Source organism: Entelurus aequoreus, linkage group LG16 (assembly GCF_033978785.1).
Source record: "Entelurus aequoreus isolate RoL-2023_Sb linkage group LG16, RoL_Eaeq_v1.1, whole genome shotgun sequence".
NCBI lineage: Eukaryota > Metazoa > Chordata > Actinopteri > Syngnathiformes > Syngnathidae > Entelurus > Entelurus aequoreus.
The window spans coordinates 20,184,371-20,207,862 of record NC_084746.1 but is presented as its reverse complement, the minus strand read 5'-3'; the positions used below and the strand labels follow the sequence as shown (position 1 = coordinate 20,207,862).

Here is a 23,492-nt window from a genome sequence, read left to right as displayed (position 1 = left end):
GTGCTGTATCACCAAAGTGACAGGAAGTGCAACCAAAATAAAAGCACAAGGCAGGAGTTAAGACACTAAAGACAGCCATTAGAGCAGCAGGCGGAGTTTCCGGAGGGGCCACTGGCGCAGCAGGTGGCATCTGCGGAGGAGCCACTGAAGCAGTAGGTGGCATCTACGGAGGAGCCACTGAAGCAGCAGGTGGCGTCTGTGGAAGAGCTACAGGAATCAGCACAGGAGGTAGTGTCGGTGGCCAAGTCCTCCTGGAAACTGTCTGGTTGGACATAGGACTGGCGATGGCGGCCATGCAGGAGGTAACAACTTCACTGGCTGGATGTAGGACTGGCGGCAACTGCCGTTGTGGACAAAGCTGTACCTCCCACTCGCACAGCTACCAGCACTAGTCCCCCCCCATTCAAGACGCTGTCTCTGGTTTGAGGGGGAAGCATCTCACCCTAAAAAAAGTCAAGAGTGGGTGGGCTTTGAGAAGCCGAGATGCAGTTATTGGCGGGGTCCGGACTTTGGGAAGTCGGGGTGCTAGTATTGGTGGGGGCTGGGCTTGGGGAAGCGGGGGTGCCGGTATTAACGTAGGCCGGGTTTCGGCTGTCTCCCCCGGGGGAGACAGCCGAAACCCGGCCTGACTGGATAACCGCCCAGAGTGAAGTGAAATGAATTATATTTATAAAGCACTTTGCATAGTAAAACATATTATCTATATCTTTTAAGCTACATTTTAAACCAGTGTGAGTGGCACTGGGAGCAGGTGGGTAAAGTGTCTTTCCCAAGGACACAACAGCAGTGACTAGGATGCGGAAACGGGTATCGAACCTGCAACCCTCAAGTTGCTGGCACGGCCGCTCTACCAACTGAGCCACGCATTGTGGAGGTTTGTTCGGAGGGGCTTCCTCTGCGTCGACGACGTACTGGAAAGGCACTCGGCCAAAACTCCAAGTCTTTCGGAGGGTAAAGCCGTGCTTCTGCCCTCAAAAATTATCCTCTGCCAATACCTCATCTCCTCCTCACTGAAGTCTTTCATGGTATCACTCTCTGGTTGGAACATTCTGTGACGCTGGGGTTGCATTGTAGTGGTGGTTGTCGTGATGCCAATGTGCAGACAAAACAGAAGACGAGTGCAGCAGGAAAAACACTGAAGCATAGAGAAGGCTATGCAATACAAAAAAAACTAAACAGGGTTTAAAGTAAACTAAAGACAATGTTTTTATATGAGAGCACAGCGTACATGTGTGCTCTTAAAAGGCGGGGCCTGTTGCCCAGTGACTTGTGATGTCCTCGAGGGTTTCAAAGCTATGTTTGTTAGCTTTAGCAGTTAGCAGCGGAAGTTTGTCGGCTTTGAGATACTGTTTTTATACAGTATATAACTATTTTATCACACTTGATTTATTTTGGGATCCAAGATGGCGGCACTACGCCCGATTGCAGCCAGCCACTCACCCCAATTCATGTTGTTTCTTGTTTATCTATTTGTTTTGTTGTACCAAAGTATCTTGCGATCAAACCGGATAATTTACAGATATGATCGGAGAGCGCTTTTTGACATCCGTGCCTCAATGGAGGAAAACTTTGTTTGGTGCGAGGAGCAACAAACACAGCTGAAAAAAATATCGCTAAACGACTATGTTATTCTCTTCGGACCCTGGAGTAACGTCAATTTTACAAACCGACGGACTCACCGGAGAGGCGGAGGTAGACGCCGAGGACATCGCGGGGGAAGAGCAGTGAAAAACAAACTTTCTCAAATGACGACCCATCTCTTGTCTCCCACCAGCCCCGAGCTCAGCGTTTACCGGCAAGAACACCTACAGTACCTCGTCGGCGAGTGAAGTCACCGTGAAAGTCGGTCTGCTCAATGCCAGATTGGTGAAGGAGAAAAATCTGTCCTGTGTGAGTTTATTTCCTAACAACAACTGGAATTATTCGCGATCACGGAATCATGGCAAATCCCCGGGGATTATTCCTCTCTCAATGAACTGTGCCCACCTGGCTGGAGTTACCACGGCAACCCGAGACACGGAAAGACTGGAGGGGGCGTGGCCTTCATGTACAAGGACAACTACAGCTGTTCTGTGTTAAACTGTCTCACACACTCCAGTTTTGAAGCTCTACTGGTGAAAGTGGGCTTGTCTGAAACCCTCCTGGTTCTGACCATCTATCCCCAACGGACAGCAAGTTTTTCAAGGAGAGCAAGAATTTTACAACTCAAATCTCAGACCTCCTCAGTAAAATCATCCCCAGCCATGACAGAGTGCTGATCTTGGAAGATTTCAACATCCACGTTGATAATCCCACACGGGGCTTTGAATGGGAATTTATGGACCGGATAGACTCTTTTGGTCTCACCCAACACGTTTCCGTCCCAACCCATAAAAAAGGTCACACCCTTGTCTTGTCCTCTCTGTCAATCTCCCTGTCAGCAATATGGAAACCATGCCAGCCCACACTGACTGTGACCATTATGCTGTGGTGTTTCAAACCTCTCTGTCTCCCCCCTCCACTAACACCCAATGTCCTGCACGCCTCTCACGGTTTATCAACGCCTCTGCTTTTTCTGCCGCCCAAAACACCAGGGCAGGTGAGACGCTGTCATCAGACCCAGAGGGCCTTACGTCCGTGTTCAACTCCACCTGCCCTTCTGTTCTGGACTCTATTGCCCCTCTCAAGCTGAAAAAACCCAAACCCAAGACTACGGCTTGGCTCAACGAGACCACAAGAGCAGAGAGGAGAGGCTGGAGACAGGCGGAGCGGAGGTGGATGAAAGATGGCCTGCAGGTCTCTCTTGAGATACTGAGGGACAGACATAAGAGCTACCCTGTGGTGGTTAAAGCTGAGAGAGACAAGTTATTTGCCAGTCTCATTGTCAATGCTCCAAACTCCAGAATTCTATTCAGAACCATCAATTCTGTTGTTTGCCCTCCCACCACTGTTATCCAGGATGCATCCCCTACAAAGTGTGATGAGTTTCTGTTGTTTTTCTCAGATAAAGTAAACACCATCAGAAGTAACATCCCACCTTCCACCCGGGACTTAGCTGTTACTCTGAGATGCTCATCCACTTTCTCCATGTTCAGCTCCATCTCCCTTTCATCCCTCTCTAAGATGGCCCCCCCCTTGAGACCAGCCACATCCCCTCAGTACCCCGTCCCTGCCCTCCTCCTTAAGGAGGTTTTTGATGCAGTAGGTCCCCACATCTAGTCCATCATTAACTGCTCCCTGGCCACAAGTATAGTCCCATCATGCCTAAAAGAAGCAGTGGTCCAACCCCTTCTTAAGAAAGCCAACCTAGATCCAAATCACCCCAGCAACTACAGACCCATCTCAAAATTACAATTTCTGTCTAAACTGTTAGAAAAGGCTGTTCTCAGCCAGCTGCAGCCCTATCTCCAACACAACAACATACTGGAGAAATTTCAGTCCGTATTTAGGGCCGGCCACAGCCCTCTGAAGGTGTTAAACAACCTTCTCCTCATCACTGACTTTGGGAAATGTGCTACACTGGTTCTCCTGGACCTCAGTGCAGCGTTCGATACTATAGACCAGGGGTCCCCAAACTACGGCCCGTGGGCCGAATTCGGCCCGCCTGCGTCCAAAATCAGGCCCGCGGGAATCCCAAGAATAAAAAATAAAAAAATTTTTAAAAAAATTCTGTCTTTTCTTATCCACTTTGTACCGCTTGCTACTCACGGTGTCTCCTAGCCGCTCAGGCAAATCATATTGTCTAAAAATGCATTTTCTCATCGATAACGTGACATCATCGCACGCGCGGAAAGTGCGCTATATATATCTAATATATACATATATATATATATATATATATACAGCCCGGCCCCCGACCAAATTGTTTTAACCCAATGCGGCCCCCGAGTCAAAAAGTTTGGGGACCCCTGCTATAGACCATACTGATCTCCTGGACCACCTCCAACATGTGGTCGGCATCACTAACACAGCCCTGTCCTGGTTTATGTCCTACCTCAACAACAGAACCTTCTCTGTCAACATAGCCAACCATTCCTCCCGCTGTGCCAACCTCACCTGTGGGGTCCCTCAGGGACTGGGTCCCATCTTGTTCTCCATCTACATGCTCCCCCTCAGCCAAGTCATTCATCGCCATAAAATTTCCTTTCACTGCTACGCTGACGTTCCTCAAATCTATCTTCCACTCAAGACAGACAATACCTCTGGGCTGGACCTTTTTGAAGGACTGCTTGCGGGACATAAAGGAGTGGATGTCACAAAACTTCCTGCAGCTCAATGACACCAAGAGTGAAATTCTTCTGTTCGGCAACCCCACCTCGGTCAGTCAAATCAGAAAGAATTTGGGAAGTTTGGCCACTCTTGAAAAAACCCACGTCAAACACTTGGGGTCATATTCGACCCAGACCTCAAGTTTGACAAGCAAGTGAAATCTGTGGTGAAATCCTGTTTTTTCCAACTGCGCACAATAGCCAAGATCAAGTCTTTCCTCTGCCCCAGTGACCTACGGAGGGTCGTGTTGATGCTCATCTTCTCCAGACTGGACTATTGCAATGCCCTCTATGCTGGGGTCACTGACAAGACCATCCATAGCATGCAACTAGTACAAAAGGCAGCTGCCAGGCTGGTGACAGGCACAAAAATGAGGGAACACATTTCTCCCATCCTTTCCTCCCTTCACTGGCTCCTAGTGAAGCGCAGAGTGAAATTTAAGATCCTCACGTATGTATTGACAAAATGGCGGCGCATGAGAATTGCTGCGGCTCACTAATGCTCTTGGGAGTGTAGAGCGATTTGGCAAAAAACACCCGTCATTTCTGTCAATTTCATGGCTGGCTCAAAGCGTGAACACTCTGTGATCACATATGACCGACAGACAATTCTGGATGTGGATGGATCGGGTCGTTATAGACTGAAAGATGCATGTACGGTGGACCTCCTCGCTAGCATGGGAATACTTCGTGGGCTACATCGAGCGGCCTTTGTAGCAGCGGAGTCAAGTGCTAGCGGTGACCGCCAATGGAGACGACATAGGCGGTGCGAGCGGAAGCAGAAGCGGGGATGCCGAGCTGGGCTAACAACAAAGGGAAAAGCTAACCAAAGAAACGTGGAGTCTCCGGGTAAGAAGCCATTTAAACTAGAACTAGCCGGCGTCAGGCTGGATAATCCCTGCACACATAGCAATTCTCTTAGAATAAAACACAACTCACATAATGTTTTTTCTTTTGTGACTGTGTCAGAGGCAGACATACATTGTACTGAGGTAGCTAACTATGATGCGTTCAGTTTATCGCAACATCAAGCAAACAATCTGAATATCCCCGTCGTATCAATTCCTAGATATGGTCGAAACTATTTAAAGTGCAATACGCATAATAAACGCAACATTATTAATATTGCTACTTCGGATAATTTCAACAAACAATCCTCAAAACAGCCCACTACCTATAATATGGGCTTTTTAAACATAAGATGATTATCTTCCAAAACGTTATTAGTTAATGAAGTCATTAGAGACAACAAACTTGACGTCGTTGGTCTCGCCGAGGCCTGGCTCAAACCAGACGATTTTTTTGCGGTAAATGAAGCATCTCCTCGGCTATACCAATACACATGTTGCCAGACCTCTTAAAAGGGGAGGGGGTTTCGCACTAATATACAATGAAAACTATAATCTTACACCTAACCTAAATAATAAATATAACTCGTTTGAGGTGCTCACTTTGAGGTTTGTCACACCGCTGCCTCTCCACCTGGCTGTTATCTACCGCCCCCCTGGGCCCTATTCGGACTTCATCAGTGAATTCTCAGAGTTTGTTGCCGATCTAGTGACGCACGCCGACAATATAATCATAATGGGGGACTTTAATATCCATATGAATACCCCATCGGACCCTCCATGCGTGGCGCTCCAGACTATAATTGATAGCTGTGGTCTTACACAAATAATAAATGAACCCACGCATCGCAACGGTAATATGATAGATCTAGTGCTTGTCAGGGGTGTCACCACCTCTAAAGTTACGATACTCCCGTACACTAAAGTAATGTCCGACCATTACCTTATAAAATTCGAAGTTCTGACTCATTGTCAACAAACTAATAATAATAATAATAACTACTATAGCACCCGCAACATTAATGCTGCCACAACGACGACTCTTACTGACCTACTGCCTTCGGTAATGGCACCATTCCCAAATTATGTGGGCTCTATTGATAACCTCACTAACAACTTTAATGACGCCCTGCACGACACCATTGATATTGTAGCACCGCTAAAGCTAAAAAGGGCCCCCAAAAGGCGTACCCCATGGTTTACAGAAGAAACTAAAGCCCAGAAATTATCATGTAGAAAGCTGGAACGCAAATGGCATGCGACTAAACTTGAGGTTTTCCATCAAGCATGGTGTGATAGTTTAATAACTTATAAACGCATGCTTACCTCAGCTAAAGCTAAATATTACTCAAATCTCATCCACCTCAACAAAAATGATCCTAAATTTCTGTTTAGTAAGGTAGCATCGCTAACCCAACAAGGGACTTCTCCCAGTAGCTCCACCCACTCAGCAGATGACTTTATGAATTTCTTTAATAAGAAAATTTAAGTCATTAGAAAAGAGATTAAAGACAATGCATCTCAGCTACAACTGGGTTCTATTAACACAAATACGACTGTATATACGACGGACACTGCCCTCCAAAATAGTTTCTCTCTCTTTGATGAAATAACATTGGAGGAATTGTCAAAATGTGTAAATGGGACAAAACAAACATGTTTACTTGACCCAATTCCTGGGAAACTTATCAAGGAACTTTTTGTATTATTAGGTCCATCAGTATTAAATATTATAAACTTATCACTTTCCTCTGGCACTGTTCCCCTAGCATTCAAAAAAGCGGTTATTCATCCTCTATTCAAAAGACCTAACCTCGATCCTGATCTCCTGGTAAACTACCGGCCGGTGTCCCACCTTCCGTTTATCTCGAAAATCCTCGAAAAAATTGTAGCACAGCAGCTAAATGAACACTTAGCGTCTAACAATCTCTGTGAACCTTTTCAATCCGGTTTCAGGGCAAATCACTCTACGGAGACAGCCCTCGCAAAAATGATTAATGATCTATTGCTAACGATGGATTCTGATGCTTCATCTATGTTGCTGCTTCTTGATCTTAGCGCCGCTTTCGATACTGTTGATCATAATATTTTATTAGAGCGTATCAAAACGCGTATTGGGATGACAGACTTAGCCTTGTCTTGGTTTAACTCTTATCTTACTGACAGGATGCAGTGTGTCTCCCATAACAATGTGACCTCGGACTATGTTAAGGTAACGTGCGGACTTCCCCAGGGTTCGGTTCTTGGCCCTGCACTCTTTAGTATTTACATGCTGCCGCTAGGTGACATCATACGCAAATACGGTGTTAGCTTTCACTGTTATGCTGATGACACCCAACTCTACATGCCCCTAAAGCTGACCAACACGCCGGATTGTAGTCAGCTGGAGGCGTGTCTTAATGAAATTAAACAATGGATGTCCGCTAACTTTTTGCAACTCAACGCTAAGAAAACGGAAATGCTGATTATCGGTCCTGCTCAACACCGACATCTATTTAAAAATACCACCTTAACATTTGACAACCAAACAATTAAACAAGGTGACTCTGTAAAGAATCTGGGTATTATCTTCGACCCAACTCTCTCGTTTGAGTCGCACATTAAAAGTGTTACTAAAACGGCCTTCTTTCATCTCCGTAATATCGCTAAAATTCGTCCCATTTTGTCCACAAGCGGAGCTGAGATCATTATCCATGCGTTCGTTACATCTCGTCTCGATTACTGTAACGTTTTATTTTCGGCCTCCCTATGTCTAGCATTAAAAGATTACAGATGGTACAAAATGCGGCTGCTAGACTTTTGACAAAAACAAGAAAGTTTGATCATATTACGCCTATACTGGCTCACTTGCACTGGCTTCCTGTGCACCTAAGATGCGACTTTAAGGTTTTACTACTTACGTATAAAATACTACACGGTCAAGCTACTGCGTATCTTGCCGATTGTATTGTACCATATGTCCCGGCAAGAAATCTGCGTTCAAAGAACTCCGGCTTATTAGTGATTCCCAGAGCCCAAAAAAAGTCTGCGGGCTATAGAGCGTTTTCTATTCGGGCTCCAATATTATGGAATGCCCTCCGGTAAAAGTTAGAGATGCTACCTCAGTAGAAGCATTTAAGTCCCATCTTAAAACTCATTTGTATACTCTAGCCTTTAAATAGACTCTCTGTTTAGACCAGTTGATCTGCCGTTTCTTTTCTTTTCTTTTCTACTCTGCTCCAAACCCGGGGTGGACCGCTAGCCTGTTCATCAGATGGGGACATCTCTACGCTGCTGACCCGTCTCCGCTCGGGATGGTTCCTGCTTGCCCCACTATGGACTGGACTCTCGCTGATGTGTTGGACTTTCACAATATTATATTAGACCCACTCGATATCCATTGCTTTCGGTCTCCCCTAGAGGGGGGGGGGGGGGGGCGGTGGTTACCCACATATGCGGTCCTCTCCAAGGTTTCTCATAGTCATTCACATTGACGTCCCACTGGGGTGAGTTTTCCTTGCCCGTATGTGGGCTCTGTACCGAGGATGTCGTTGTGGCTTGTACAGCCCTTTGAGACACTTGTGATTTAGGGCTATATAAATAAACATTGATTGATTGATTGATTGATATTGAAAGCGCTCAATGGTCTCGCCCCAGCTTACATCAAAGATCTCCTGGACCAACCTACCAGCTCCAGGCTTGGTCGTTGCCTTAGATCTGACAACCAGATGACCCTGAAGGTCCCACGGTCAAACCTAGTGACAAAGGGAGACCGTGCTTTCTCAGTGATGGCACCTAGAGTATGGAATAAGTTCCCTCTGAATGTCAAGTCCGCCACCACTCTGGACTCTTTTAGAGCACAGCTTAAAACTCACCTCTTTACCGCAGATTACTTTTGATTTATGTGTTCATTGTGTGTTTTAAATGTTTATTTTAGATTCCTTTGTGTGTCTCAGTCTATGTTTCTGTTTTTTTGTTTCTCTACTTGAGCTGCGCCCCGGGCTGATGTAACAGTTGGTGGGGGGTCGCATAATAAATGAAAATAACATAACATATATCAAAGTACATAAGCAAAGTATATATAATATATATGAGTATAATATAATGATAATATTCCGGAAGTTCCGGGATACGTGATGCAGTAGGTCCCCACATCTAGTCCATCATTAACTGCTCCCTGGCCAGAAGTATAGTCCCATCATGCCTAAAAGAAGCAGTGGTCCAAACCCTTCTTAAGAAAGCCAACCTAGATCCAAATCACCCCAGCAACTACAGACCCATCTCAAAATTACAATTTCTGTCTAAACTGTTAGAAAAGGCTGTCCTCAGCCAGCTGCAGCCCTATCTCCAACACAACAACATACTGGAGAAATTTCAGTCCGGATTTAGGGCCGGCCACAGCCCTCTTGAAGGTGTTAAACGACCTTCTCCTCATCACTGACTCTGGGAAATGTGCTGCACTGGTTCTCCTGGACCTCAGTGCAGCGTTCGATACTATAGACCAGGGGTCCCCAAACTACGGGCCGCGGGCCGAAACCGGCCCGCCAGCGTGTAGCAGCTAAAAGACGGCACTTTGACTTAAACATGACAAAACCGAGAAAAGAAACAAAGGTTTGGAACCCAAGAACAATCCAGAAGAACACAAAGAAGAAGAAGCAAACATGTCGATAGGAAAAGTTGAAGCAGAGATGGAAGAGATAAAGAAATCTCTCAGCCACATGTCCAGGGAGCTTAGCGCGCTTGCTAAACAGAAAACCAACTACAGCAAGTTGATGGAGACGGATGCTAAAATGGAGAGACGAATTGAGGAGCTGCAACTGTACACACGGATGGAAGATGTGATAATAACGGGCCTGGAAACATCGCACTGTTCCTATGCTTCCACGGTCAGGGGGGGAGACGCTGGAGGAGACACCCCAACCGAGGAGCAGGAAACACTGGAAGTTGAAGTTCCTACAAGCCAAGCACATCAACATACAGAGCTCCTGTGGTGCGGCTTGCCACACGCTTCCCAGGAGGGACAGAAACAAAAAACCTGCCATCATCATACGGTTTGCAAACCAAAAGCATAAAGTTAAACTGATGAAACAGGGCAAGAAGCTAAAGGGAACAGGGGTGTTCTTGAACGCGCACCTTACCAAAAGAAATGCTTATATTGCCAGCCATGCATGCATATTAAAGAAGCAGAACAAGATACAAGGAACGTGGACACGCAACTGCAAGGTGATGATACGGCTGAACGGGACACCAGAAGAGGCCAAAGTCGTCACCATAAGAGAACTCAAGGATTTAGATCCGTACAGATAAGCTACAAACCGCATGGACCGCAGCTTCTTTTTCCCCCTTTTTTTCCTCTGGGAATTTCTGGATTTTGTGCTTCACAGATGTTGCTTATTTTATCCATGCATCTACGTCAACAACAGCTGGTGCACCAACACCAAGACTGTTACCAGTCACTGCTCATCAGATTTGGAGTACGGTACTGTGAAATGCAGACCCATATACCTTCAATGGGAGTTTAATGTTGTCATGCTAACGGCTGTTTACATCAATCAATCAATCAATGTTTATTTATATAGCCCTAAATCACAAAAGTTTCAAAGGGCTGCACAAGCCACAACGACATCCTCGGCACAGAGCCCACACAAGGGACGTCGATGTGAATGACTATGAGAAACCTTGGGGAGGATCGCATATGTGGGTAACCCCCCCTCTAAGTACAGTCCCTAGTGCAGGGGTCGGCAACCTTTATCAGTCAAAGAGCCATTTTGACGAGTTTCACAAATTAAAGAAAACAATGGGAGCCACAAAACTCTTTTGAAATTTATAATGAAATAACACTGCATACAAAGCTTTTTTTTGCTTTGTGCTATGTTTAAACCAGGGGTCTCAGACACACGCCCCGACCCGCACCTTAATATGACAATTTAATATTAATCCAGCCCGCGAGTTTTACATGAATGGCACTTGACAGTGTCATACTTGCCAACCCTCCCAATTTTTCAGGGAGACACCCAAAATTTAGGGCGTGTTGGCACTGCCTTTAACGCCCTCTACGGCCTACTCAAACAGCGTACCTGCTCGGCCACATGTTGAATGCAACTTCTGCTTGCACACAAAAGTGACAGCAAGGCATACTTGCTCAACAGCCACACAGCTTACACTGACCGTGACCGTATAAAACAACTTTAACACTGTTACGTTACAAATATGCGCCACACTGTGAACCCACACCAAAAAAGAATGACAAACACATTTCTGGACTGTAACACAACATAAACACAACAGAACGAATACACATAATTCCATGCAGCCCTAACTCTTCCGGTCTACATTATACACCCCCGCTACCACCAAACCCCGCCCACCTCAACCGACGCACGGAGGGAGGTGGGGAGGGGGTTGATGTGTGGGGGGGTTTGGTGGTAGCGGGGGTGTATAGTGTAGACCGGGACAGTTAGGGCTGCATGGGATTCTGGGTATTCATTCTGTTGTGTTTATGTTGTGTTACGGTGCGGATGTTCTCCAGAAATGTGTTTGTCATTCTTTTTTGGTGTGGGTTCACAGTGTGGCGCATATTTGTAACGTAACAGTGTTAAAGTTGTTTTATACGTCCACCGTCAGTGTAAGCTGTGTGGCTGTTGACCAAGTATGCCTTGCTGTCTCCTGCGTGTGCAAGTAAAAGCTTCATACAACATGTGGCCAAACTGGCATGCTGTTTGTACAGGTTAGTAAATGCAGTGCCATCACGGCACGCCCTTGATTTAGTTGTTATAGTTGTTAGGGTGAAAATTGGAGAATATTTGCCCCGGGAGATTTCTAAGAGAGGCACTGAGATCCGTAAGTCTCCTGGGAAAATCGGAGGGCCGGCAAGTATGCAGCTGAGCCGCATGCGGCTCCGGAGCCGCGGGTTGCCGACCCCTGCCCTAGTGGATCCAACATAACAGTGAGAGTCCAGTCCATAGTGGGGCCAGCAGGAGACCATCCTGAGCGGAGACAGGTCAGTAGCGCAGAGACGTCCCCAACCGATGCACAGGCGAGCGGTCCACCCCGGGTCCCAACTCTGGACAGCCAGCACCTCATCCATGGTCACCGGAACCGGAATAACCCGGCGAGGGGGCAAAGGAGAAAAGAAAACGGCAGATCAACTGGTCTAAAAAAGGGGGGTCTATTTAAAGGCTAGAGCAGGGGTCACCAACCTTTTTGAAACCAAGAGCTACTTCTTGGGTACTGATTAATGCAAAGGGCTACCAGTTTGATACACACTTAAATAAATTGCCAGAAATAGCCAATTTGCTCAATTTACCTTTAACTCAATGTTATTATTAATAATTAATTATATTTATCTTTGTGGAAACACTGATCATCTTAATGATTTCTCACAACAGATAAATATCAATATGCAACACTTTATTTTTATATTTTCTCTAAGTGTACATTTTTCAAATTGAACATTTTCAAATGATGACTTCTAAGACAGTCTTGTGAAATCACAATATCCCATTTTAACTAGCTAGCCACTAACATTTTTTTAACAAATCATGAATTACTTTGCACCATGTTTGTACAAATAATAACTCATGTAAAATACAAAAGTCAACTCTCAAATTTTTAAATAAATCATGTCACACTTTGAACTGGACACCAAATCAGTTATCTGTTTCTTTGTCAGTTAGTGAAGACCAAGTCTTTAAAATATTTTCTTGGATTTTCAAATTCTATTTGAGTTTTGTCTCTCTTAGAATAAAAAAGGTCGAGCAAAGCGAGACCAGCTTGCTAGTAAATAAATAAAATATTAAAAATAGAGGCAGCTCACTGGTAAGTGCTGCTATTTGAGCTATTTTTAGAACAGGCCAGCGGGCGACTCATCTGGTCCTTACGGGCTACCTGGTGCCCGCGGGCACCGCGTTGGTGACCCCTGGGCTAGAGTATACAAATGAGTTTTAAGATGGGACTTAAATGCTTCTACTGACATACCACCGGCAGCTAATGCTAGTACGGCCCTCAGGGTGTTACATGACTCCATTAGCAGTCAACAAAGCGCGTACCCTGAGAACACATCATTGCTGGGGACTTTAATCATGCAGAATTGAAAACTGTGCTCCCTAAATTCCACCAGCACATTAAATGTGCAACTAGGGGAAACAACTCTCTGGACAAGGCATACCGTATTTTCCGCACTATAAGTCGCACCGGATTATAAGGTGCACCTTCAATGAATGGCATATTTCAAAACTTTGTTCATATATAAGGCGCACCGGATTATAAGGCACACCTATGCATCCATTAGATGGAGCTGCGCTAAAGGGAATGTCAACAAAACAGTCATATAGGTCAGTCAAACTTTATTAATAGATTACAAACCAGCGTTCTGACAACTCTGTTCACTCCCAAAATGAATAAACAGCTGATTTACTCGTGTTACGGTAAATCAAACGTTAGTGCAATCACAATATAGTAACACTATACACTACGGATTATAAGGCGCACTGTCAGTTTTTGACAACATTGGAGGGTTTTAGGTGCGCCTTATAGTGCGGAAAATACGGTACTCTAATATCAAGAGTAGCTACAGGGCTAAGCCACTACCACACTTGGGCCAGTCCGACCACCTGTCAGTGTTGTTAATCCCAGCATACACCCCCCTCAGGAAAAGTGCTCCCCCGACAACTAAGACTGTTAAAATCTGGCCTGAGGGCGCCTCTCAGCAGTTCCAGGATTGCTTTGAAAGAACAAACTGGGGCATCTTTGAACAGCAGGACCTGGAGGACTACACTTTATCTGTACTGAGCTATATTAAGTTCTGCACGGATATTGCTATGACCGAGAATCGCATCCGGGTCTATCCAAAACAAAAGCCCTGGATGACTGGTGAGGTCAGGACCCTGCTGAAGGAGAGGAACAAGGCCTTCAGGTGTGGTGATGGGGCACAGTACAGTATTGCCAGAGCCAGCCTGAGGAGAGGCATCATAGAGGCCAAGACAGCATATCAAAAGAAAATAGAGGAACACCTCAGCAGCAACAACACAAGGCAGGTGTGGCAGTTTTGTGAAGCACACCACCGGCTACAAATCCAACAACCTCGCTGTGGCTGACAGAGACGCCTCGCTGGCGGAGGAACTGAACATCTTCTACGCTCGCTTCGAGGTGGAGCAACCACATGCAGTCACATCACAACCCTCAACCCGTGACAACGTCCTCATGTTGGAGGAACATGAGGTGCAGCGCACACTAAGGAGGGTGAACCCAAGGATAGCTGCTGGACCGGATGGCGTACCTGGACGTGTACTAAAGACCTGTGCAGACCAGCTGGCTGTTGTCTTTACCAGGATTTTCAACCAGTCCTTGTCCCAGTACATCGTCCCACCCTGTCTAAAGGACTCTGTTATTGTCCCACAGCCAAAAAAACCTGCAGTAAACAGCCTGATTGATTACCATCCAGTGGCACTTACACCAATCATTATGAAGTGCTTTGAAACTCTGGTTCGGGGGCATATCAGCGGAAATCTGCCACCTGCATTGGACTCTCACCAGTTTGCGTACAGGGCCAACAGATCTACAGAGGATGCTATCGCAGCAGCCCTCTACACTGCTCTGAGCCACCTAAAGCAGCAAGGGAGCTATGCAAGGCTACTCTTTGTTGATTTTAGCTCTGCGTTCAATACCATCCTCCCCCACAGACTGGTGCCCAAACTGACGGGGCTGGGACTGTCTTCCTCCATCTGCCACTGGATCCTGGACTTCCTGACAAATTGCTCTCAGAGGGTGAGAGTAGGCTCCCACCTCTCAGCATCCATCAGCATCAGCACCGGCTCCCCCCAGGGCTGCGTAATAAGCCTCCTACTCTACACCCTCTACACTCATGACTACACCCCTGCTCATGCTAGCAATACCACTAATCAATTTGCAGACCACAGTATTGGGACTCATTTCTGGGAGGGATGAGTCTGCCTACAGAAATGAAGTGGAGCGGCTGACTGGGTGGTGCAGGGAAAACAACCTGGTCCTTACACCACCAAGACAAAGGAGCTGATCATTGATTTCCGGAAGAAAAAAACGATACACATACAACCACTGTACATCTATGTGGAAAGGGTCTCTAACTTCAGGTTCCTGGGGATCCAGATCGAGGAAGACCTGTCGTGGAGTATGAACACCTCAGTGACCATCAAAAAGGCACAGCAGAGACGTTACTTTCTGATACTCCTAAAAAAGAACCACCTGTCACAAAAACTGCTTGTGTCCTTCTATCGTTGCTCAATAGAGAGTGTGCTGACATACTGCATGTGTGTATGGAATGCCAGCTGCACGGCGGCAGAGAGAAATGCACTTCAGAGAGTCATTAAAAACTGCCATGAAGATCACTGGTTGCTCTCTCCCCTCCCTAGATGAACTGTACAGTGGCAGGTGCCTCAAAAAGGCCCAAAACATCATAAGGGACCCATCTCACCCTGGACATAAACTTTTTGAACTGCTGCCCTCGGGCAGGAGATACAGGACAATAAAATGCCGGACAAACAGATTTAAGAACACTTTTTAACTGAGAGCAATAGTGTCGCTGAACACAAGACAATAATGACTGTGCATGTGAGCTGTGTGCTTGGTATTTTTATGTATTTTATGTATTTTTATCTATTTTTCTATGTTCTTATGTTTTTATGTGTTATTATGAATTTGCACTGAATTAGTTTTGCTTACAATTTCGTTGTACAATGACAATAAAGATCTATTCTATTCTATTCACAGATGTTGCTTATTTGCTTTCAATTTACTTCAGAAGTTCACAGAATGTATCTTATAGTTAATTGTATGCAAACTACTCTTGCTGTCCCTGAGTAGGAATAACAGTAACAACAGCCTGTTGCTCTTAGCCCATATAAGAAAGGTCATGGTGCTAACGCTAAAAATGAATTAGTGAAATGTCCATAAATACCTCTGCTTTCAGCCTGTATTTCCTCCTCCTCCTTCCTTCGCTTTATAGGCTGCACTGGATAACTTTGATGTCACACTTTTCATCGTAAAAGATTATTAATCAGATAAAATTGCTCCACTATTGATCATGACACGATGTGTCGTCGCCCTCCACCAGCCGTTTCACCGGGTTCACGGTGCAGGCAGCAGGTAGCAAAGACGTCACATGATTCGAACGTTTTCTTTAACAAAATAACAAGCTAACCAATTGGTTAGCTTGTTATTTTGTTAAAGAAAACGTTCGAATTAAGAGTACAGAGTCTGCATTACACAAAAAAATGTTTTTAACGTATTTGTATTTTTATTAAAATTGTTTGTTTTTCTTACATTCTGCAATTTGGCGCCAACTCCAAAGGATGGAGCCCCAGGCGGCCGCCTGTTTTGCCTGTTTTTCTTGAAAGTCGGCCCTGCCTCCACTGACAGTAATTTGGATAAAAACTGTTAACAAATTTTAACCAATAAATGATGGAAAATATATATATTTTTAAAGTTCCTGCATGAAATTCTGACAATAACATTCTATTTGTGTCAAAATGTTGGTGTCTTTTTCAATGTTACTTTATATTATTGTGAAAATGGGCTCTTTGCCAATCACGGGGAAGATGACAGAGCGTCGCCTCCCCATTGGAGGGAAAGGTATATAAAGCGAAGCCCTGCAACAAAGATCGTGACATACATTTACCCCCATTGTGTGTTTCCCAGTACCAGGACCTGCAATGTGGGGGCTCGTGGTTCCATGGTCACATAAAAGAAGGCAGACAAATGGCAGAGCAACTGATCCATGATTACTGTACAGACATGAGAGGAAGAGACGGAACCTTTTTGGTCCGACAGAGCGATCGTGTTGCCACAGACTTCACTCTTTCCTTCTGGTAGACTTGACTCCATCTATACTCATAGCTCTAGCTTTGATTTATCTATGTTCACTGTTATCTGCTCTCAAGTTGACTTTGTGGTATTTGAATGTGTTCCAGGCGCAGTGGGAGAGTCCAGCATTGCCGTATTCGATCTTTTTCAGAGGGACAAAACACAAATTACTACCTGACTGCAAACCTGCACTTCCCCAGCGTATTGTCGCTGATTCAGCACTACAGAGAGAACCCTCTACGCTGTCAAGACTTTGAGCTACGTCTCACTGACCCTGTACCACATCCCAATCCACATCTGCAACAAGGGTTTGTCAACATCTACTACATTTTCAATATATAAATATATAAATTATAAAACATGTTTGTGTAATGGAGGCCAGCCTTACTCCCTGACAACTTTAAGAGCAGTGCTGGTTGCCGAGTTGATAGCTTGGACTTTTAGCTCTGTAGCTAGCACGCTCGTCTCTCTTGCCGGACGACCCAGGTTCGAGTCTTGGGCGGAAACGAAGCAGGGACTGAACCAGGTGGGTTACATTTGCAATATCAGTAGGAAATGATCTTTTATCAAACTCATAATGATCTAGAATTCATTGGCAGAAACAGTACATTATATGTAAAATGTTTGTTTCTACAAATCAACTCTTAAGAACTTTCATCCGAAAATGGACATTTATAGTAAAAAATATTAGAGATGTCCAAATCATAGGATCAGATCGGGCCGATATCTGCCTTTTTTAATGAGCGGCTGATTAGCTGTCGAGCCCAGCTGATCTTTACCACAGCTGTGTGCCAATGTTTACATTATAAAGATTGTACTCACGTAAAAGATTCCTTCAAAAGGAATGAACGCTCCTGCATGTTACACACATGCAGGAGTTGCATACATTTCAAAAGGCTGTGTTTCTTGCCAGAACACCTGCTAGAATTAGAGAGCAAGCTGCAACACATGTGTCATCTATCCACAGTGCAAAGCTGCTTCTAAGATACTAAAACGCACCACAATGGTGGAAAATAAACAGTTTCTTCCTAATTAGCATTATCACTGGAGGACTAGAGGACAAGGAATAACTAAGCATGTACACTGTTTTGAAATTTTTCCTATTCAATAAAAAACTGTCCAGAGAAACTAAGGTAGATTTAGATATTTATTTGAGTACTCAAATAACATCAGATTACAAAAGAGAAAACATTTTTTCTGCAGAAATCCAATCCAATCCAATCCACTTTATTTATATAGCACATTTAAACAACAACAACGTTTCCAAAGTGCTGCACAACAATATTAAAAACAATATTCAAATATTATCCTTAGCTCCACCAATGACTGAATAAAAACAAAAAATAAATACATATAAAACCAATATAAAAATACATATGATTAAAAACGATTTTAAAGGGTAAAACCAATTAAAACAGTAAATAGAAATCAAAATTTTAAAAAACACAGAAGCAACTCACGTAGTGTTAAAAGCCAAAAAATAAAAGTCGGTCTTAAGACGAGACTTAAAACACTCCACTGTGGGAGCAGTTTGAACATGGAGGGGCAGAATGTTCCAGAGCTTAGGGCCGACCACAGAGAAGGCCCTGTCTCCCCTGGTTTTAAGTCTGGTCTTGGGCACCAGGAGCTGGAGCTGGCTCTCGGACCTCAGAGCGCGCGCGCAGGAGTGTAAATTTGGATGTCCGAGATATACTGAGGTGCCTGTTATGTACCGGGCAAAGGGAAAGAGGCGACACCAAGGCAGAACTGCGGTTTACTAGGTTTATTGAAAACCTTGATGAGTGCGTGGGGTGTGTATGCTACCACAAGTGAATGAGTGCAGACGATGTGTAGAATTAACAATGTAAGTTTTACCAGGGGTTGTTGTCGGTGCATGTTGTGTGAATCTTTCGTCGAATCCAAGGGGCTAGGCGAAGACGTAGTCAGCAGGGAGGCAAGCAGTCGGGGGCTGGAGAGAGGCAACAATGTCCAAGTCCAAGCAGAGGTCAAGGGTCGAGGGAGGCAAGCAGAGATCCAGGTGGAGGTTGTGAGGCAGGACACAATCACAGGTAGCAGGGAAGACACTGTGGAAGACACAAGGGACATCAAACACGGGAACGAGGAAGAGCACAAAGAAGGCGAGCAAGGAACGAGGGAGTGGTGCCAGACGTGATGCTTACTGTGAAAGATAGGCTACGTTCTGGCGAAGGTCTCTTGGGTTCGCTGGCTTTTATGCTGCTCCCTCTCATCAGGCACAGTTGTGTGATGCGCAATTGCTTGCAGCCTTGTCGCTGGGTGGGCGTGCTGTGCCCAGTGTGAGCAGGGGCGTGTCTAAGTGTGCTGCCAGCAGAGGTCCCGGCAGCTCCAGCTGCCGAGGAAAAGCGGGTTCCAATCCGCGCCGTGACAGTACCCCCCCCACCCCCCCACCCCTAGGCGAGGCACTTGACGAGCGCCGGGGAGCATCAGGATTGGAACGGTAGAAGTCCTCTAAAAGACAGGGGTCGGCAAGGTAGGAGGCCGGCACCCAAGATCTGTCCTCCGGTCCAAAACCCTCCCAGTCGACTAGATAAACAAGCCCCCTACCCGGTCGACGGACCCTGAGGATCTCTTTGACCGTCCAAACCTGGTCCCCGTTTTCCAGGAACCTAGAGGGAGGAGGGGCAGGGACAGGAGGGGACAGAGTGCTCTCCGCTACCGGTTTTATCTGGGACACATGTACAACTGAGTGTCTCTTGACCGAGGGTGGGAGAGCCAGTTTGACAGATATGGGGTTAATGACAGAGATGATGGGAAATGGACCCACATAGCGTGGTGCTAATTTTTTGGATGGTACCTGGAGATTTAAGTCCTTAGCCAGTAACAATACTGGCTGTCCCGTGCGATAGGATGGAGCCTGAACACGATGATGGTTGGCGTTGCGACACATTTTAGCCGAAGCTCTCTCCAAGGCTGCTCGAGCTGCTCTCCACACCCTCTGACATTTCCTGATATGGGCCTTAGTCGAGGGCACAGCTATCTCTTGTTCTTGCTGGGAAAACAAGGGGGGTTGATAGCCCAATGAGCATTCGAATGGTGACATACCGGTAGCGGAGCTCTTCAAGGAGTTGTACGAATACTCCACCCAAGGGAGGAACTTGCACCAGGTTGTGGGCTTCTTGCTGGCAACGCAACGGAGCACGGTCTCCACGCTCTGGTTTGCCCTTTCAGCCTGCCCGTTGCTTTGGGGGTGGTATCCCGAAGTGAGACTGACCGAGGCCCCAATCCCCTTACAAAAGGCTCTCCAGACTTGAGAAGAAAACTGGGGACCCCGATCAGAGACTATGTCTACCGGGATACCATGCAGCTTGATGACGTGTAGAGTGAGGAGGTCAGCCGTCTCCAAAGCAGAAGGTAGTTTGCGTAGCGGGATGAAATGGGCTGCTTTGGAGAAGCGGTCCACAATGGTTAAAATAGTAGTGTTACCTCTGGAGGCAGGAAATCCCGTGATGAAATCCAAGGCGATGTGTGACCAAGGGCGGGCAGGGATGGGAAGCGGGTGGAGGAGACCAGCCGGAGGTCTGTGAGAGGCCTTGCTGCGGGCACAAGTAGAACATGCTGCGATGAACTCACGTGTATCCTTGGCCATGGATGGCCACCAGAAGCGTCTTCGCAGTAGGGACAAGGTTCGTTGGAAGCCAGGATGGCACGAGAACAGACTAGTGTGGCCCCAATCCAGGACTCTGGATCGCAGTTCCTGATGGACAAAAAGTCTGTTGGGGGGTCCACCTCCAGGTCCTGGATTGGAGCGCAGCGCCGACTTTACGAGTTCCTCCACTTTCCAAGAAACCATCCCCACGATGCGAGAAGGAGGAAGGATGGGAATGTCCTCTGAACGCTCGGAAGGTTCTTCCATAAAGACTCTGGAGAGAGCGTCCGCCTTTGCGTTCTTCGACCCGGGTCTGAAAGACAGCAAATAGTCAAAGCGGGAGAAGAATTGTTGCCATCTAGCCTGTCGATTGTTCAGCCTCCTGGCAGAGCGGATGTGGAGGAGATTACTGTGGTCGGTCAGAATCTGGAACTGGTGACGGCCCCCTCCAGCCAATGTCTCCATTCTGCAAGAGCCTCGTGGACCGCTAACAGTTCTCTATTCCCGGCGTCGTAGTTCCGCTCTGCCAGAGACAAACGTCTGGAAAAGAAGGCAACGGGGTGAATCAGATTATCAATTTTCGAGCGTTGGGAAAGTATAGCACCAATCCCAGAGTCGGAAGTGTCCACCTCCACAAGAAAGGCAACAGCCAAGTCAGGGTGGACGAGGACAGGGGCGGAGATGAAGCTCCTCTTCAGGTCCTCAAAGGCGGTGTTGGCCTTATGAGACCAAACAAACGAGGCCTTTGGAGAAGTGAGGGCATGGAGTGGTGCGGCAATCTGACTGAAGTCCCGAATGAAGCGTCGGTAGAACCCAGCGAAGCCGAGAAACTTCCGCAACTCCGTTCTGGAGGATGGCTGAGGCCACTCTACCACAGCATCCACCTTCTTGGGGTCGGCTCTGATGTGCCCCTTCCCGACCACAAAACCAAGGAATTCGACAGAAGAGGTATGAAAGCTGCACTTCTCGGCCTTGACGAACAAGCGGTTCTCCAGAAGTCTCTGGAGCACGAGTCGAACATGATGCTGGTGTTCAGCCATATTACGGGAAAAAATCTAAATGTCATCAAGGTAAACAACTACGAAAAGATCCAGCATGTCACGCAAAATGTCATTCACGAGGGCCTGAAAAAACGGCTAGGGCATTTGTGAGTCCAAAGGGCATGACTCGGTATTCAAAGTGCCCTAAGTGTGTGTTGAATGCCGTCTTCCACTCGTCTCCTTCCTTAATCCGCACAAGGTGATAGGCGTTGCGGAGATCCAATTTAGTGAAGATAGTTGCTGGGGCCAACGGCTCAAAAGATGAGTTAAGCAGCGGTAGGGGGTACTTGTTCTTTATAGTAATGTTGTTGAGGTGACGGTAGTCGATGCAGGGCCTGAGTGAACCGTCCTTCTTGGTTACGAAGAAGAATCCCGCTGCCAGTGGAGACTTAGATGGTGTGATGATCCCTGAAGCCAGGCCCTCCGTGATGTAGGTCTTCATAGCCTCCTTCTCTGGGATTGACAGGTTATAAAGACGGCTGGAAGGTAATTTAGCCTCTGGGAGAAGCTCAATGGCACAGTCGTAAGGTCTGTGTGGGGGTAGACCCTGTGCTTGCTCCTTACTGAAGACCTCCGCTAGGTCATGGTAGCAGGTTGGTACTAGTGGCAGGTCCGTCTGAGGGGCACTGGTACTGGGGCGGTGGACCGGAGGGGAAGCTGACCTGAGACAATTAGCGTGGCAGGTTGTGCTCAAAGCCAAGATCCTGCCAGAGGTCCAAGAGACGTGGGGGTCATGTTGACGAAGCCAAGACCTACCCAGGACCAACGGGGCAACAGGTGCTTCCAGAATCCAAAGACTGATGGTCTCGACGTGATTTCCCGAAATGGTCAAGGAAATGGGTTCAGTGCGAAACCTGATGGGTCCCAAAGGTCGCCCATCCACGGCTTGGACAGGAAGAGTCTTGTCCAAGTGGACCAGGGGAATGCCCATCTGTCGGGCAAACTCATAGTCCATGAGACTCTCGTCGGCTCCTGAGTCCAAATATGCCTCTACTTGAATAGATCTAGAGCCCCAAGCTAGGGTAGCGGGTAACAAGAAGTTGGGGTTATCTTTCTCATGTGGGAAAGACGTATGGCTCACCAGGATCCCCTCAGCTGGTGAGCCTGGTCTTTTGGTTTCGCCGGACAATAGCGGAGGATATGTCCGGCTAGACCACAGTAAAGACAGAGACGCTGTCGGTGCCTTCTCTCTCTCTCCTCAACGGTCAGCCGGGTCCCTTCCAACTGCATGGGTTCAGGAGCAGTCAACACGGTAGGTGTAGACTGAAGTGGCACGGCAGGGGCCTCAAAGGTGGGTAGGAGTTGAGAACTGGGACTGTTCCTCGCGACTCCCTGAGCTCGCTCAGCAGCACGTTCAGTCAGTCTCTGGTCGAACATGAGTGCTAGTTTGATGAGGTCCCTGCAGAATGTGGGTCTGTCCCTCAATAGGCCGTCCTTAATTTCCTCGGAGAGGCCCCGACGGAACGCGCTCTGGAGCGCCCTGTCGTCCCAGCCGCTGTCAGCTGCCAGGGTCCGGAATTCCAGGGTGTAGGCTGCCACAGAACGAAGTCCCTGCTGGATGGAGTGAAGGCGTCCAGCGGCGTCCCCCCCATCCTTGGGGTGGTCGAATACGGCCCGGAATTCAGCACGGAAGGCAGCGTTGTCCGAGCTCAATCCCATGGTCCTGTCCACGGCAGCCGTAGCCCACTTGAGGGCAGGTCCAGTGAGCAGGCCAAAAATGAAAGCGATCTTAGCCCCATCAGAGGAATAGCGTGAGGGCTGGTGTTGAAAAATCAGATCGCACTGAACAAAAAATCCCCTGCACAGCTCAAAATCCCCCTCGAAAGGTCTAGGACTGGCAATTTTGGGCTCCCGTTCCAGACTGCAGGGTTCCGGTCTTCGGGCTGGAGAAATAAGCTGCGGGGTTGCTGCAGCGGGGGTCACTCTAGGCATTAGG

At 46.9% G+C, this 23,492-nt stretch overlaps 1 protein-coding gene across 3 annotated transcripts in view; it reads left to right on the top strand.

The window, feature by feature from the left end:
- Positions 1-23,492, top strand: part of plcg2 (phospholipase C, gamma 2) — a 189,044-nt gene that overhangs the window by 49,902 nt on the left and 115,650 nt on the right. For all 3 annotated transcript variants that reach the window (XM_062022352.1, XM_062022351.1, XM_062022350.1), the window contains exons 18-19: positions 16,748-16,917; positions 17,020-17,220. In XM_062022352.1, coding sequence (XP_061878336.1) covers positions 16,748-16,917; positions 17,020-17,220 — 371 coding nt within the window. The remainder of the gene's footprint in view (positions 1-16,747; positions 16,918-17,019; positions 17,221-23,492) is intronic.